This window comes from Fukomys damarensis, unplaced genomic scaffold, assembly GCF_012274545.1.
Source record: "Fukomys damarensis isolate Sample0158 unplaced genomic scaffold, DMR_v1.0_HiC HiC_scaffold_16, whole genome shotgun sequence".
In the NCBI taxonomy this organism is placed as follows: domain Eukaryota; kingdom Metazoa; phylum Chordata; class Mammalia; order Rodentia; family Bathyergidae; genus Fukomys; species Fukomys damarensis.
The window spans coordinates 30,998,148-31,016,582 of NW_022900928.1; the positions used below are offsets into that span (position 1 = coordinate 30,998,148).

The following is an 18,435-nucleotide window of genomic DNA, read 5'->3' on the forward strand; positions in this document are numbered from 1 at the left end:
GACTGTATCTAGCCTAATACAGGCTACTTAAATCACAATCCACCTCTGTGTACACGCCCAACTTCCCATGTATACCCATGCCTGCACAACCCTAAATAAAAGAGCAAACTCATATATCCTACAGTGGAAAATAATTTGGCCTCCCCATTTATTCTGACTTTGGTCAAATACCATTAATCAAGCCACCTATAATTTTAACACTCTGGGAGACTGAGGCAGGAGGTTCACAAGTTCAAGCTCAGCCTGGACAACTTAGGAACTTGGGGAGAAGGGAGAACCTGTCTCAAAATTAAACAGGGAGCAGTTAGTGACAGCCCTGGGTTTAATCATTAGACTCTCCAAAAGAAAAAAAATCATTAATCATTCTGAAAACTAGGAATATTTCTAACTAAAGCTAAAGCAAAAATTTATCAAGTGAGAAAGGCTCCTTTCCCTAAATCCTGAGCCAAAATTACAGCAAAACTCTGCCACAGAAGCTAGGAAGCTTCAGTCTGAATTGGCAGGAGTAGTAAAATTGGTCTTTAACTCTCCAAATTTGAATAGCTTTTGGGGTACCAAAAACAATTTTATTCACACATGTTATCTAACTACTTAGTATAAAATGCCATCAAGTTGATCCCCACCCTTTGTTTCTGAGACAAGATCTTTGCTATATAACCCAATTTGGCCTTGGATTCATAATCCTCCTGCCTCAGCCTCCAAATGCAGGGATTACAACTGTATGCCAACATTTGTAGGTATACCTTAAATTGGCCCTTTTAAAACCAATTAAGTGCCGGGCGTGGTGGCACAGGCCTGTAATCCCAGCACTCGGGAGGCTGAGGCAGGAGGATCATTATGAGTTTGAGACCAGCCTGGACTACATAGTGAGTTCCAGGTCAGTCTCAGCTACATAGTGAGACCCTGTCTAAAAAAGAAAACAAACAAACAAACAAAAAACCCCCCAAAATAAAATCAAATAAGTTAGGAATGGGGATTTAGCTCAGTGGTTCTGGTGCCTGCTTTGCAAGAGCAGGGACTCAAGTTTGATTCCCGGTACCAAAATAAATAAATAAATAAATAAACAAAATTAAATTAAACTTTTAACTTTGACAATGTGAATCAGCATTTTAAGAAAACAATATACATGGGCTGGGGATTTAGCTCAGTGGTTCCACCACCTGCCTCGCAAGCACAAGGTCCCAAGTTCAATCCCTGGTTCCCCCAAAAAAGCAAACAGTACACAATTTAAGTACGTCCTATGCTAATCACATTATACAAAACATTTAAAATGCTTGGGAAAAAAATCGTTGGACTTCTAATTTAAAAGATTAGCCAATCTGCTCTAATTATAAAATGATGAAAGCATTCTCCTAAAACTTAAAAATTCCTATATGAGTTAATATTTTTAGACACCAATATAACTGCATTGCAGAGTACATAATTTTTCCATTGCTAAGTGGTTACATACAAAAGTAAGTTTTTCCACAGTGACCTGAAACACAACTGGATCTTAGAATGCATTCTGAGTATCATAAAGATAGTGGATTCAAACCTACCTTGATGAGAAGTAGCTGACAGCGAAGATAGGTGGCAGAGAAGTCAGCTACTCCTGCCAATTCAGACTGAAGTTCTCCAAGTCTTTGCAGATCTCTATATTAAATAAGACCCCAAGCCAAACACAAGGTAAGGATAATAGCAACATAAAGATCAAGTCAAAAGCATTCTACCATATTTTACACCCAGCAAAGTGTTTATAGGTTTTAATGACAACACTAAATACTGGAGTGGTTATAATGAAATTGGTTCATCACACTTTGATAGCAGTTTAAGATGATACAATCTTTTGGAAAGGGACAATGTTACAAAGCCACATACATAGTGAAATATTTTATCCGAAGCTTTATGCTGAAGAGTGATCCTAAGGGAAATAGTCATCAGAAATGAAATGTTTTAAGCCCCATAACTGTCATTGTTGTGTGAACCATGACTGGTGGCATAGGCCCATAATCCCAGCACTCTGACAGGTTGAGGCAGCAGGGTCACAAGTTTGAGTCCAGCCTGGACAATTTAGTAATATAGCAAGAAAATTTAAAATAATTTTTAATAAAATACAAAATTTAAAATGGACTGGGGTTGTAGCTCAGTGGGAAGACTCTGGAATCAATCCCCATTACCACCACCAAAATAAATAAATTAAAATATCAGTATCTCCTTAAAGATCCAATATTAGAGAAACTGCTAAGTAAATTGTGTTACATCCAGTTAATAAAGTATCCTGCAGCTTCTGAAATACAAATTAACAATAAGGTATATTATCTCAACTATGTAAAAAATACCTATTGGAGGGAAACTTGGTATAAAATCATTTTTTTAGATAGTGATAGTAGGGTGCCTTCTTCCAATTATGCTATATATTTGAGAGTTTTTATACAATGAACAAGAATATTTTTCTATTAAAAAAAAACAAAAACTATTTTAAGCCAGGCATGGTGGCACATGACTGTGATCCCAACACTTTGAGGGGCTAAGGCAAGAGGATTCCAAGTTCAAGCCCAGTCCCGACAATTTAGCAACTTAGTGAGACCCTGTCTCAAAATTAAAAAAATTAGCCAAGCATGTTAGTGCATACCAGTAGCCAGGAAGCAGAGGCAGGAGCGTACCCATAAGTTCAAGACCAGCCTGGGCTACATAGCAAGACCTTGTCTCAGAAACACTACAATAAATTAATTAAATAAAAACTTTAAAAAGCTGAGGATATAGCTCAGTGTGAAGACCCTGGGTTCAATTCTCATTGCCACCGAAAAAGACAAGAAAAAATATTTTAAAAGGTATGGTGGTTAAAAAAAAAAAAAAAGATATGGGGGTAGACACCGTTCACTGCATACTGAGTTAGTCATTCTCATTTCTTCATTACTAACTGAATCCTATTTCGTCCCCAAACTCAATTCCAGGTACAGACTAATCTAATGAATGCATATGTATCCCTCTAGTTATGTGACCTAAGTTGGTCTTATCAGTCAAATGGAAATACTTATATTCCATGCTTGGAGAAGACAGGTTTGCCTCTCTCTTTTATCTCTCTGTCTCTTATTGGACTGAGCAAGAAATCTTATGACTTCATTGCCCTGATGGCCACACTGTAATTCAACAAGAACTAAATTAAAAGATAAAGCCAATGCGGAGGACAAGAAAAATCCAAAGAGATACAAAGTGGGTACTTAATGTTATAAATAAGCTATACCATACTATATCTTCAATTTTTGGTTATTTAAGGACAAGTCTTAGTCCACTAGGGATACTATAGCAGAATACCACAGACAAGGTATCTTATAATAAGAAACTATTCCTCACAGTTCTGGGTGCTAGAAAGTCCAAGATTACAGTATCTAGAGATGTCTGGTGTAGGATGGTTCCTCATAGACAGCAGCTTCTAGCTGTGTCTTCCTATAGTGAAAGGAATCAATGAGTTCCCATAGGTCAGTCATAAAGGAACTACTTTCATTCACAAGGGCTCTAGCCTCATGACTTAATTACCTCTCACAGGCCTTACTTCCTAATATCATGATCTTGGGGGTTAGAACTCGACATAAAAATTTTGGAGGGACATAAACATTCAGATCATAGCAGGTCCTAAATAGCCATTGTACTCTATTTTGAGATAAGGTTTTCTCACACCTGGAATTTGAAACATCCTAACTGGATGTTAAGTATAGACACAATGACTGCAACCACATAAAAACATACGCTGAGTATGAACAACACTGTGAGATTTCCATCTCAAAACAAACAAACAACAAATAAATAAATTACCTGTGGACAAGAAATTAGAAAGTAGCACTCACAAACAAAATAGTGCCGGGATATGGGATGACTAGTGACTTAAAACATTTAGAATTTAAAATAAATAATACAGATCTAAGGCACAGAATTCAAAAGATCCTACAGCTTCTACAACTACATTAGTCCCCACTGTGCCTTGTTATCCTCCTACACTACACCTTCCCAGAGAAAACCACAATGACAAATTTCTTTTTAATTCTTCCACATATGCTGTGTATGAACAAAAAGTATAATTTTATTTGTTCTGTTTTTGTTTTTGTTTTTGGCAAGGAGGAGTATATGTGTGTTATCTAATAATCCATCATAGCATTCATAGACACCTGTCTCATTGTCTTTCATGGCAACATCAATATTCTATATAGAAACAGCAACCGTAGGCAACCTCAAGATCTGAATCAGTGGGGAAGCTGACTGTTACAGGTGTTTTCAGGTTTCATAGTAGCCTACACAAAAAAGATTCCACTAGCCTAAGCCTCTCTCTAACCTCATGCTCAATGGGCAATTTTATAATAAGTAGGGACCTTGTCCCCAGAAAGGAGATACCCTGCAAAGGGACACAGGGTGAATTATCTCCAGAGTCAATGAAGAAACTGGTGTCTATAATATATGGACATCTCTTGTGAGTTTGAGTGGCTTGAGTTGGTCCTGGAGAGCCTGCAAGATATGGGAACCCAGCACAATGAAAAGCAAAACTCTGGATAAGCTAACCACACCAGTGAAGCGTGATTCTGGAGACCAGCTGGTTTTCCTCTTCCTCTTCTCCATTAACTCTTGCAGGATATACCCAGGAACCATTCTATTTCCAAAGCACTTTTTGTCCAAAAAGATTCTGCCTTCTGTTACAAATCTAGACAGCGTTGACTGGCTGATTGTGCATTAACTGTCTCCAGGTGTTAGATTATTCCACTGCCCCTAGTTTGTAGCAACAGTTCTTAACTATAAAATATCAAGATGCAACCTAACTCAATAAGCTGTGGGAAATCTGTACTACTATACAAACAAAAATGGAAACTTACAAGCCCAGAGCAAGATCCTCTGTATCCCAGTATTTCTTCTCTGTACCAGTTTATGCCCACAATTTTCAGGAAGCCTCAGTCTAGACATCCATAGAAAGACTATGGATTCTTCTTTTTGTTTTTATTTTGTTTTGTTTTGTTGTTTTTGAGACAGGGCCTCACTATGTAGTTGAGACTGACCTGGAACTCGCTATGTAGCCCAGGCTGGTCTCAAACTCACAGTGATCCTCCTGCCTCAGCCTCCTGAGTGCTGGGATTACAGGTGTACACCACCACACCTGGCTAAGACTAAGGATTCTTTAATAAGAAGGGTACAGAAAAAGCACCTTTCCATGTGCACTTACTATGCTAGGTGTTTCTTTACTTGGGCTCCTTTAAACATGACAACATGAACTGCAATTAATCTCATTTCACTGAGCATGAAAGTAAGGCCAGAATTTAAGTGGTCTGCTCAAAGTCACAGGATAAACAGCAAAAATAGGACATGAACCCAGGTCTGCCTTGACTCAAGTCTATTTTAAACCAATACCATATTACACCTTATTTATTTATTAAACTCTGTTTATATAAGAAATAGATCAAATACAAATGAGATAAAAATGATTCAAAATCAAATACGCTGATGTGGGGCATGGTGGCACACACCTGTTTTCCAGCAGTGAGGAGGCTGAGGCAAGAGGATTGCTGTGAGTGCAAAACCACCCTGGGCTACATAATGAGTTTGAGGTCAGTCTCTACTACATAGTGAGACCCTATCTCACAAAACAAAACAAAATAAAACAAAAACACTGAAACACATTTCTGGAGATGTGATAGGGCAAGGCAAAAGACCTTTACGGAAACACACAATTTTGTGATTTTTAATCCATTATGTCAATAAATAGTATTTCTAAAATATTAGAAGTAAACAAATTTACATATATTGTGATTTGTTTGTTTGTTTTCACAATAAGTCTGGATTTAGCTCAGAGGCGCCACCGCCTGCCTTGCAAGTGCAAGGTCCTGAGTTTGATCACATCAAAGTCACAACTAATGTCCCTTAAAAAGCTTGGCGGAACATGGCAGAAAATGCAAAATACATACAAAGTTCTGGTGACTTTTCAAAAGCTATCTTCATCCCTGCACTTAAATGATCACATATTACAAAAATTTATTACCACCTCTTTCACTAGTGGACTGGTGCCTAGACTATAAAACAGGTAGTATTCTTTAGAGACATTAACCAATGCACAACAAAAGGAGGATTTTAAAGGATTCACTTATGAAATCCCATTTTTTTAGGGGTGGTAGATGAAAGAATTCCCATAAGAGAAGTGTCTTTCTTTCTTTCTTTCTTTTTTTTTTAAAAGAAGTGTATTTCTATTGATTTCAGATAAAGTTCTATCTGCTTCAGACTAAAAGTGAGCTGTTTTACTCTAAAATTACAACAGTGTTATGGATCAATTCTAAAGTGATATGGTTCCTGAAACCATAATGTATATTTCCAGTAACAGCACTATTACAGACTTACACAAAAATCCAAACTTAGAAATCAGAGATCACTAGCCTGCGAAAAGGCAGATGACTGAATCATCTCTTAAATGACAATCCCCCTCACTCTCAGTGAACTTAACACATGGTTAGTTTTGAACTCTGGGTTGGGTTTACCTGTAAAATAGTAAGAGCATGACCGTTGTGCCAAAAGGAGCACAGATTTAAATTTTCAAGCAAAATCTCCTAACTGTCCAAATAGTACTTATACAACTGCTATTCTCTAAATGCTCCCACACGTATCATTACAATAAACTTCACAACTGTCCTACACAGTAGCTACACAGCACTGCTGGTGTACACATGAGGGAGCTGATGAACCAAGATCATGTCCTAGGAACTGATAAAACTAAGCTGTGAACTAATCCTTTGGATTTCAAATCTCATTGTATGGTAATAGATGTTTTACTTTATACAAACTGTTAACCTGGTGAAAGGCTAGAGAGCCCTATGTTCTAGTCCAGGCCTTGGGTATTAGTCATCCTTGATACACTCTTCTCCCTTCTTCTCTTGGCAACCTTCCATTTTTTCTTTAGGTCATCACTGACCATCCAAAGAAGGATTAGATGCCTCCTCTCATGCTTCAAGAAAGCCCCTAGCATATACACACATTGTGTATACAGCTCTAGCATATATACACAATTCTGCATTTCGTATTTACCTAGCTATGTCTGTCATCAGGCTGTAAGAACCTTGTACCGTCTACTATTTATTACGTTTTATATCTAGCTGTCCTCCATAACCTCCTGCACTCATAGGTGAGGCTTCTGAAAGGTGACTGAATCATGGGGATATCGTAGTAAACGTGCTGTTAGGAGATGGGGTCTGGTTAGAAGAGGTGGTGGTCTGGAAGAGCATCTCTATCTCCTAGCTCCTTTTTTTTTTTTTTTCTGGTTTTTTGAGACAGGGTCCCACTATGTAGTTGAGACTGACCTGGAAGTCACTATGTAGCCCAGGCTGCTCTCGAACTCACATCGATCCTCCTGCCTCAGCCTCCCGAGTGCTGGGATTACAGGTGTGCGCCACCATGCCCAGCTTTCCTAGCTCCTTCTTTCTCCCTCTGCTTCCTGGCTGCCACGACATGAGCAACTATACTCTGCAGGCGATGGGTATTTTGTCCTATGACAAGTAAAGTGACTAAGATGCTATTATATCCCTTTGGCGTAGCATCTTACCTGGCACATAATGGATTGTCAAAAACCATACTAAAAAAAAAAAAATACTGGGAATGAATGAACTCCAGCATCTTCAACAGGTGTGTAAGCTCACTCACTGTAAAAATGGGGTGGTTCTCACAGGATTATTTTCAAATTTAATAATGAATATAAAGCCCTGAGAAGAGTGAGTAGACAGTATATGATGAATAGTACCACTTATAATTAAAGATAGCAGAGCCTTATAAAACACTAAATCTATACAGCTAGAGATGAAGTACAGCCAGAAGAAAATACCATCTATAAAAGTCTTAATGCCGCCTGTCTCACAAGCACAAGGTCCCGAGTTCAATCCCCGGTACCAAAAATAAATAAAAGTTTTAAAAGTTCACTCCTTGTTAATCCATGAAAATGACAGCATTCAACAAACATTTACTGAGCCCCTAAAAAATAAGCAGGCTACACTGGTGAAGGCAAAGCAGTTATGTCAAGTTTCAGAAACAAAACAATTTTCCAGAGCTCTTACTGAAGGATAGCAGACTCTGTATAGGTAAGATCTTGGTTGGATTAAATAGCTGGTTGGATGAAAATAAAGGGCAATGAATATGTGAAGCATGTTTTACACTAATACCAACAAATATACGGGTTAGTCATAACCAGACAATGTTCTGTACAAAGCTCCAACTAACATTACTTTTCAACAACTACAGAAACAGTAACTTATGAAACACCCCAGACATGATCTGACCTAACCTCCACTTGATTCAGGAATGCCCTTCACTGTTGCTTATGACAAAGCATCAATTTTATAGTAAGATAAAGCTAGATATAAATCCAGTTTTTCCACTTTCTGCAAACTGCTTCATATTTTGAAGTAATGTTTGTGAAGCACAGTAGGCCCTCAGTAGCTACTACTGTATCAGATTTCCTTTCTAGGTTTTTCATCAGACTGACAACTCTCCTAAGAATACACTCAAGCTAGAAAGATAATATCCAGGCCTGGCCACTGAATTGTAATGATGGAGTTTTTTGTTTTTGTTTTTGTTTTTTTTGGTACCAGGGATTGAATTCAGGACCTTGCACTTGTGAGGCAGGCAGCAGCACCACTGAGCTAAATCCTCAGCCCTGTAATAGTGGTTTTGCCAGCCAAATTCTAGCAGGACTACTACCTCATTAAAAACCACATCATGGACGCAATTCACACCAACAACTGTTTACTGAACACCTACTAACAGCCAGCTCTCTGCAGATAACAATCAAATTATCTTGCTTTTGTGCACTTTGTACTTGTTTTAATGACAAGAGAATAAAAAACGCCAACAAGAAAACCTGAATGTTTATTTAGATGGATGATTCAGGAAGTAGAGCTTATTTTCCTGAGCTCAGAGCCACCAACCTCATTTAGCGGCCTCTAAAACTAAACACTATCATGAAGAAGAGAACAAACTGTGATTGAGAAATCACTTCATAAAAGATAAAGAAAGGTCTGAAACCTTGGCTTATATAGCATGGACTGTCCATATCCATAGCAGGGTCAGCAAATCTTTCTATACAAGGTCAGACAGTAAATACTTTGGACTTTACAAGTATATGGTCTCTGCAGCAGTACTCAACTCTGCTATTGTAAGAGCAAATTATATTGCTTTTATTAAAGGCAAATGGGTTGCAGTTATTGTTATATCATTCAGGCCATTTCAATATGAACTAGCAGACAGAGCCTGTTGGTTGTTCCCCAATTCCTTTTCTCGTCTTCTTCCACAGTAACAGTCATCAAACGCTAACTACTTGAGTCATCCACAAAAAGACTGCACTTCCTAGCTTCCTAAGGCTAGATATGGCCATTTGACTTAAATGCCAGCCATGAAATGCAACTTAAAACTAGAGTGCACAACTTTGGGGATGTGTCTTTAAAAAGAGGTGATGGTAGAAATAACACCCTTCTCTTACCCTTTCTTTTATCCTAAGACAAGAATATAGATGGGATAGTTAGATTTTGGACTATTAAACAGAAGACAGAGACACAAGAATGGTCCTGGTAATGGGGGTGAGGGTGTAGCTCAGAGATACACTTGCCTAGAATACACAAGGACCTGGCTTATACCCAAGGGGACAAAAAATTTAAAAAAGAGTGAGCCAGAGCTGGGCATGGTGGTGAACACCTGTAATCTCAGCTATCCAGAAGTATGAAGAAGGAGGATCAAAAATTCAAGGGCAATGAGAGCTAAGTTATGCAGGTTGGGCTCCAACTTGTAATCCTCCTGCCTCAGCCTCCCATGGTTCTGGATTACAGGTGTGTGCCACTACACCCAGCACAAACAACATTCTAAAAAATAAGTTCAATATGGAGATACCTCAAAGAGCTTGGACTGGAGGTTCCATTTGACCCAGCCATCCCTCTGCTGGGTATCTTTCCAAAAGAACTGAGAGAATCATATCACAGAGAAGTATGCACACCCATGTTTACAGTGGCACAGTTTGTAACAGCTAAAACTTGGAAACAGCCCATTTGCCCATCCGTTGGAAAGTGGATAAAGAAGATGTGGGTTTTCTATAAAATGGAATATTACTCAGCCATAAGGAACGAGAAAATAGATTCATTCATAGGAAAATGGATACATATTGAAGATATGCTCCTAAGTGAAATAAGTCACACATGTGTAAATACCGAATAGTTTCCCTGGTGTGAATAATCTGCAATAATACATGAGATCCTAATAAGATTACTGACATTTAGAAATGGGAAGAAAGGAGCTAAAAGTGTAGGGAAGGTGGGATGGGTAGGGGAAGGGTAATAAGGGAAAAGAAAAAAATGTGAGATAATGAAAAGATGAAAATAAAGTGTTTGTAGATGGGGAGGGGAGGAGGGAGTGAAGGGAGGGCAGGGACAAGGGGAAAAAATGAGAATCAAGACCTGTCATGTAGAGGTACAAGATCCCAACAATGAATGTAACTGTATTGTATCCATAAAATGTACCAATAAACTCAAATAAAGCTGAAAAAAAAATAAGTTCAAAGCATAATCTAAAACAATACAAACACAGGTATAAAATCTCTATAACTGTTACTATGTATATCTAAAATATATCAATAAATGTTTGCTTCAAAAAAAAAAAGGAGAAAAAGAAACTTTAAAATTCAACTAGATCACAAAACCATGTGAGAGTGCAGGCGAACAGAGTCGGAAGGTGAAGCCTAACAATCAGTACTGGAATTCAAAGCTATCAGGCTTAGCATGACAACAATCCTGACTTATCCAAGGAGGCAGAAACTGCCTTACCTGATGGTGAACTCCAGGAGCTCCTGGGCTCCCTGCGGGTCCAGATGCTGAAGACTGTATACTCTCTCAAGGCTCTGCTGCAGGAACTGCTGGGACGGATCTTCATGGTGTGTGATGTTGGGGGAGACAGAAGATGACACGAGTTTTCTACCTGGTAACTAAGCAAATACATTGGGATGACGGTGCCATTAAACTCTGTGCTGCAGCTTGTGATAACTCAGAAAAATCAGGAAAATGTAAAACTAAACAAAGCAAAAAGGGAAAAGGTGGGCCGGGGATTCAGCTCAGTGGCACCATGCCTGCCTCGCAAGCACAAAGTCCTGAGTTCAATCCCTGGTACCAAAAAAAAAAAAAAAAAAAAAAAAAAAAGGGATGAGAGGGAGGGTCTGTAAATAATCTCGCTTCCCTCCCCAAATAGAGTAGGGAGGCAGGATAGAGTGGAGAGAAAAGGGAAAGAGGATATGAGAATGCAAACATGGTCTCAGTATACCCACGGCTGACAAGAAAAAAAATGGTGTAATATTATTCAGTTGTTAACCATAATGAGAATAAAAATTAATCTTCTTGGCTGGGCATGGTGGCGCACACCTATAATCCCAGCACACTAGAGGCTGAGGCAGAAGGATTGCTGTGAGTTCGAGACCAGCCTGGGCTACATAGTGAGTTCCAGGTCAGTTTCAACTACACAGTGAGACGTGGCTCTACCCCCCTCCCAAAATTTAATCTTCTTTGTGGGTAGGGGGACAGGGTCTCACTATGTAGCCCAGGCTGGTGTTGAACTTACAGCAATCCTACCAGTGCTGGGATTACAGGCATTCGCCACCACACCTGGCTATTACTTATTTATTTTTAAATTTTATCTTTCATTTCATAAGAGAGTGATCACTTACTCCAAGTAAGTTAACATAGCGTGCTATAAAAATGTTGTATATGAGCCAGATGAGGTGGCACCTGCCTATAATTCACACTACTCAGGGGGCAAGGCAAGAGGTTCACAAGTTCAAGGCCAGTCTGAGAAACTTAGCCAGAACCCTGTCTTAAAACCAAATTAAAAGGAACTGGATGTAGCTCAGTGCTCTCTGTGTCCATGCCCCCATACTGAAAAATTTATATAAACATAATCCTTATCTTACAATGCAAAGAAGTTACCTTCCAAGAAGGGATAAAAGTTAGACATGATGGAACATGTTTGAATTTCCAGCACTCTGGGAGGATGAGGCAGAAGTGCAAACTCAGCCAGGCCAACTTAGCAAGACTTTGTCTCAAAATAATTTAAAAGGGATGAGTATTAGCTCAGCGTGAAGGTCCTGAGTTCAATCACCAGTAAAGACAGACAGACAGACAGACAGACAGACAGACACACACACACACACACACACACACACACAGGAATGAGAAAAACAGATTTCATTTTTCATTTTATACCCCCTATAAAGTTCAAACCTCCAAACTATACATATTAATGTAACTAAAGTCAGGTAGGATTATCTATGCAAGGATGAGTTAATTCAAATGACTCAGAAGAATGGCCAGAACACAGCATTCATAAGTGTCTGTTATTACTATCATTATGGTCTATTGAAAAATGTTTTTATCTCTTAAGTTTTAAAAATAATATAGGTTTTATTGTTTTAAAAAATATGTATTGGGTCAGGAATTTTGCTCAGTGGTTCCACAGCCTGCCTCACAAGTGTTAAGGTCTCAAGTTTGATCCCCGGTATTAAAAAAAAAAAAATAAACTTGTTACGAACCAAGGCTGTATCATATTGTTTTGTTTTGCTTTGCTTTGTTATTGAGGTACTGGGGATCAAACTTAGGACCTTGTGCTTGCAAGGAAGGCGCAGCTCCACTGAGCCCAATCCCCAGCACGTATATTGTTGAAGTGTAACAAATTTATCCTTGTCTAAAATATAATCTATTTGTTCCAGATTTCATTTTCCTCCCTAATTTATAATCAAAAACCCAGAGCCAGGTAGTACACACCCAGAATCAGACACTCAGGAGGTTGACACAGGAGAATTATGAGTTTGAAACCAGTCTGGGCAACTTAACAAGACCATGTTTCAAAAAGGAAAAGGAAGGAAGGAAGGAGAGGGAGGGAGAGAAAAAGAGGGGAAGAAAAGAAAGAAGAAAAACTGAAAAAGCAAGGACAGTAAAAAATTAAGTTCTCTTAAAATGTAAAGGAGGCCTGGGCCAAAGGCACACACCTGTAATCCTAGCACCAAGGGAGGCCAAGGCAGGAGAATCACAAGTTTCAATCCTGCTCAGGCAACATAGCAAGTCTGTCTCAAAATAAAACATAAAAGGCCTAGAGATGTAACTCAATGGCAAAGCACCTCTGGGTTCAGTGCCCAGTTCTGCAGGGATGGGTTGGAGGGAGCAAATGGGGGCTGAGAAGGGATGTGACTCAGGGGTACAGCACTTCCCTAGCAGGCACAAAGGCCGGGTTAGATCCCCAGCACCACACACACACACACACACACACACACACACACACACACACACACAAAGGTAAAAAGAAAAGGAAACACAACCTCGTCTTTAGCCAGGTGTGGTGACACACACCTGTAATCCCAGCTACTTGGAAGACTAAGGCAGGAGGATTGGAAATTCAAGCCAGCCTGGGAAACTTACTGCATACCTGTCCCAGAACAAATTAAAAAGGTATGAAAGTATGGGGTGTCACTCTGTGGTACAATGCTTGTCTAGCATGTGCTCACCCTGAGTTCAATCCCCAGTGGACACCCCTCCAAAAAAGGACATAGGAGAAAAAGTACAAATGAATAGTAGAAAGAGAGCTTAAGAGAGAATGAATAAATCAGTTTTCAGAGAATATGCAGTCTGTTTTCTACTATTTAATAATCACAGAGCAATGAGAAAAAAAAACCTGAAAGCAAGGACAACAGATGTTTTCAACATACCCTCAAAGCAGGAACAAGATGAGAAAGACTGTCTCGGAGGTAGGCATAGTGCCTGAAGGTGTGATCTGAGAACAATGCCGGCATTGTTGGACAGGTTTTAGCAGCATTGAAAATAAGAACCAAAACTGCAATGTCTGGTAAGTGGGTTAAGTAAACTTGGAAGCATAAAAGATTGAGCTTGGCCACCTGACTTCCCACTCCCCAAATCCCCACTAAGGGATCTGATTTTCTAATAATCGAAGAAATGCAAATCTATACAAGGAAATATATTCCCATTCCACCTACAGTCCCAATTACCAAAGTTCTGTGGGTTTTTTGTTTTGTTTTGTTTTGTTTTTTCACAATACTGGGATTGACTGAATCCAGGACTTTCCCACCTGCTTTTTAAATTTTGGTATAGGAGCTCACAAGTTTGCCCAGGCTGGGCTTGAATTTGAGACCCTACTGCCTCAGCCTTCCACAGTGCTGGGATTATAAATATGCACCACCTCACCCAGCTTATCAAGGGTTTTAAAAATAATGTCATGCCAGATACTGGTGAAATACTAACAAATACAAATTCTCAGTATATTGCCTATTGCAGTATATATTTGCCCCAAACCTTGGATAATAATGTGGTTCCAGGCATCATAAATGTTGATTAATTCCACATCACAAAATATTCTTAAGTAAACTGGGTGTGGTGGCGCATGCCTATAATCCCAGCACTCAGGAGGCTGGAGCAGAAGGATCGCCCTGAGTTTGAGGTCAGCCTGGGCTACATAGCAAGTACAAGGCCAGCCTGAGCTACACAGTGAGACCTTGTCTCAAAAAAGGGGGTAAAAAAAAAAAGTAGTCTAAGTAAACAACCTATTATCATAGAATCATTTATGATAGTATATAATCAGCAATAATCCAATGTCCAAAAACAGTTGTTTACTCAACTTGTGTTTTACCTACTTGGTAAAACACCACACAATCATTACAAATTATATTTTATTGCACACAGTGGTACACGCCTATACTCAGTACTTGGGAGGCTGAAGCATGAGGCCAGGCTGATCACGAGGCCAGGCTGGGCTACACAGCCAAGTTCAAAGCCAGCCTAGAAGATATAGTGAGACTTAAAAGTCTTAAAAGTACTAATGTAAGGGCTGAAGGGCTGGGGATTTAGCACAGTGGCACTGTGCCTGCCTCACAAGCACAAGGTCCTAAATTCAATCCCTAGTTCAAAAAAAAACAAGTATAAACGTAGTCAGGGATGTAGCTTAATGGCACAGCATCTGCCTGGCAAGCATGAGGCCCTACCTTTGATTCCCAGTACCAAAGGAAAAAATATATATATAAATTAATAGAAAAAAATTTAAATGATATTTTGATATTTAGGCTAGGGATTTAGCTCAGAAGTAGAGTATATGCTTAACATGCACAAGATACTAGGTTTGATCCTTGCACCACCAAAAACTAAAAACAAAAATTAATAATAATAATGACATTTTAAAGAATTTACAGTATTGTACCATAAACTTTTTTTTATAAGTGAAAACAAGGAGACCATGCAACATATAGAGGTCATAGAGAACCGTTATCTACTAGCAAATATGTGCTAATGAAATAAAACTGTTTAAAGAAAACAGCAATGTTTGGTTCACAAACTTTAAAAAAAAAAGAATGAAATACACAAAAATATTAATAGATTATTTTGCCCCAGGTACTGCAGCACACATGGAATCCCAGCAACTCAAAAGCTGAGCCCAGGAATTCAAGACCAGTTTGGGCAACAAAGCAAAACTGTCTTAAAAAAAAAGAAAAGAAAAGAAAATTGGGGGTGGGGGTGCTTAGTGGGATTACAGGTTTTAAATATGAAGTTTCCTCCTTTTGCAGTTTTGGACTTTCTAAATATATTAATTTTATAATAGAAGGAAATTATAAATTAAAAGATAAATACACCTTTCAAACCTCCATGTTTCCCTATGACAGAGCCTGAAAAGTGCTCCCCTAAAATCCATCTTTTCCTTTTCCCTTACATGTAGAACCTGATTTTATCCAAATTATTCTCTCTCCTCTCTGCCTAGTTCTTGAATCTAATAACTACAGATTCACAAAGACAACTAGAAACAGCAGAACATATCACACCCACAGTCCCAGCTACTCAGGAGGCTGAGGCAGGAGGATCACTTGACACTAGGAGTTTGAGCCCATCCTGAGCAACATAGTAAGATTCTTGTCTCAAAAATCCAGAAATGGCACCACAGAGGACCAAAAAGAATAATGTCAAACAGCACTGAAATGGTCATCTTCAGACCCCTCTTGCAATGAACAAAAATAAACATTTTAATTTGTTTAAGCTACATTTGGGAGCAATTTTATGGCATACAGACAAACATAATTAATAAACAATACAATCCTTCAAGTACCTAAAAAAGTGTCTTAGTAATACCATAATAAGACTTACAAAAATGTTGGGCCAGGAATTTAGCTCAGTGGTTCTGCTGCCCACCTGGCAAGCACAAGGACCTGAGTTTGATGCCCGGTACCAAAAACAAAACAAAACAAAAAAGACTTACAAATTTTTTTGTTTGTTTGTTTTTTTGTTTTGTTTTTGTGACAAGACTTTCAGATCTCAAAGAACTTCAAAATGTCTTCAGAGATTACTAATAATGAGACATAGCCCACAAGTCCCTCTCTGATGAGCTAAATTTCAAACAGCTATGTTACACCTTTGGAAGAACTGGAATATGTATTTTGTGTAAGTAAACACAGGATTTGGTATTGGCTTTCCAGTTTCCAAATGCAAGTGAAAAACAAACAAACAAACAAACAATGGAACACAACAGTCACCTTCTTATGACAGAAGCTGTCCATGGAGCAAACCCTGGGGAAATGTGAACACACTGATGTTAATTATGTATTCTCATCATCAAAAAATATCTAAGCGCATGGAATGCTACACAAGACGCTCACAAACCCACTGAACTTCTATTAGAGGAAGAATAATCACACGTTTGAGCTGAAGGCATCACCTACCTCCCTTAGGTTGCAGTTTAAATTAAAGACAGTGTAAGACACAGGGAAAAGTGTGCAGGCTTGAAAATCAGAAATTTCTGGCTCTAAATCTAAGATCTTTTTTTTTTTTTTTTTTTTCCACGTCAGTTTCCTCATGTGTAAACTACAGAAGTATCTGTTTTGAACCTGGGCATGGTAGAACATGCCTATAATCCCAGTTGTCTGAGAGGCTGAGGCAGGCAAATTACAAGTTTGAGCCTATGTTAGGCAATTTAGCAACTTACCAAGACCTTGTCTTAAATTTTAGAAAGAGCTGGGGATGTAGTTCAACGCAAAGGCTATGAGTTCCATCACCAATACCAAAGGGAAAAAAAAGGGAGATTAATAATAAAATTTACAAAACATTGTGAGCTGGGTGTGGCAGCATATGCCTATAAGCTCAGACATTCAAGAGGCAGTGGTAGGAGGACTTCATACTCAAGACCAGGGGACAATTTAGCAAGGCCTTGTCTCAAAATTTAAAATAAGCCAGGACCAGGGATTAGCTCAGTGGTTCTGCCACTTGCTTCACAAGTCCAAGATCCCATGTTTGATCTCTGGTACCAAAACAAACAAAAAAGCCAGGTGCAATGGTACATACACAGAGCACAAATTCAAGCCCAGCCTGGGCAACTCAGTAAGACTCTGTTATGGCTTGTGTTTAAATGTTCCCCAAAGTCTCATGCAGTTATAGGTGGGGTTTTTTGAGGTGGCTGAATCTAGAGTGTGTGACGGATTCATGGTGCAATGCTAAGATTAAGAGTGGTTGATTACTAAATCAGTCCAGTGACTGGTTTGGCACTGCCCTAACCCCGGTACCCTGGATACAATATAAGGGACAGAAAGAGGCTCCTTGTCTCTTGCTTGCTTTGCTACCTTCTACCTGCCACGAACTCTTGCCTCTCTGCCATGTGCCACTCTGCCTTGGAGCCACCCAATTATGAACTGAAACCTCTACAGACTGTGAGCCAGTAAATTTTTCTTCCTTTGACTTTGGATGTTGGGTACTTTGTCTCAGCAATGAGAGAAAAGTAACTAAGATATCCTGTCTCGATAAATAAATAAATAAGCAAGCAAGCTAGCTAGCTCAGTGTGAAGGCACCAGATTCAATCTCCAGTATTTCAAACAAACAAAAAAATAGTAACAGTAAGGGTTACTGTACCACAAAGGCTGTACCTTTGTGGTACAGTGCTTGCCTACCATGTTCACGGCCTTGGGTTCAATCCTCAAGGCATGCACACACGCGCACACATACCCACACACACAATGAGTATGTGGGATATAATAGGTATGAAATAAATGGCAAAAATAATTATTAGTATTAAGTGGCAAAGATGAGCTATTGTAAAAACAATGAAGGCTGAGAATAATAACCAGTAAGCTCCCTCAGAAACTTCTACCTAAATGAAATGAAAAGATCAAAGCTTAGGTTAAGGGTACAGAAAAAAGGGAGGTCCACCAGCCATAGAGTCAACTTTCTGGGCTAGATGTGAGGCATAAGGTAACCAAGGAAACACCTGTTAAGAAGAAAGAGCCGGGGCGTGTTGGCACACACCTGTAATCCCAGCACTCAGGAGGCTGAGGCAGGAGGAACACTGTGAATTAAGGAACCCGCTTGGGCTACTGACCTGAGTTCCAGGTCAGTCTCAAGTACATAGTGAGACTGTCTCAAAAAAACAAGAAACAAAAA

At 39.1% G+C, this 18,435-nt stretch overlaps 1 protein-coding gene across 2 annotated transcripts in view; it reads right to left on the reverse strand.

Annotated features, from left to right (window-relative positions):
• Nucleotides 1-18,435, reverse strand: part of Ints4 (integrator complex subunit 4) — a 120,942-nt gene that overhangs the window by 26,534 nt on the left and 75,973 nt on the right. For both annotated transcript variants that reach the window (XM_010633305.3, XM_010633306.1), the window contains 3 exons: nucleotides 13,721-13,854; nucleotides 10,800-10,957; nucleotides 1,539-1,632 (listed from right to left, as the gene is read on the reverse strand). In XM_010633305.3, the coding sequence (XP_010631607.1) occupies nucleotides 1,539-1,632; nucleotides 10,800-10,957; nucleotides 13,721-13,854 (386 nt within the window). The remainder of the gene's footprint in view (nucleotides 1-1,538; nucleotides 1,633-10,799; nucleotides 10,958-13,720; nucleotides 13,855-18,435) is intronic.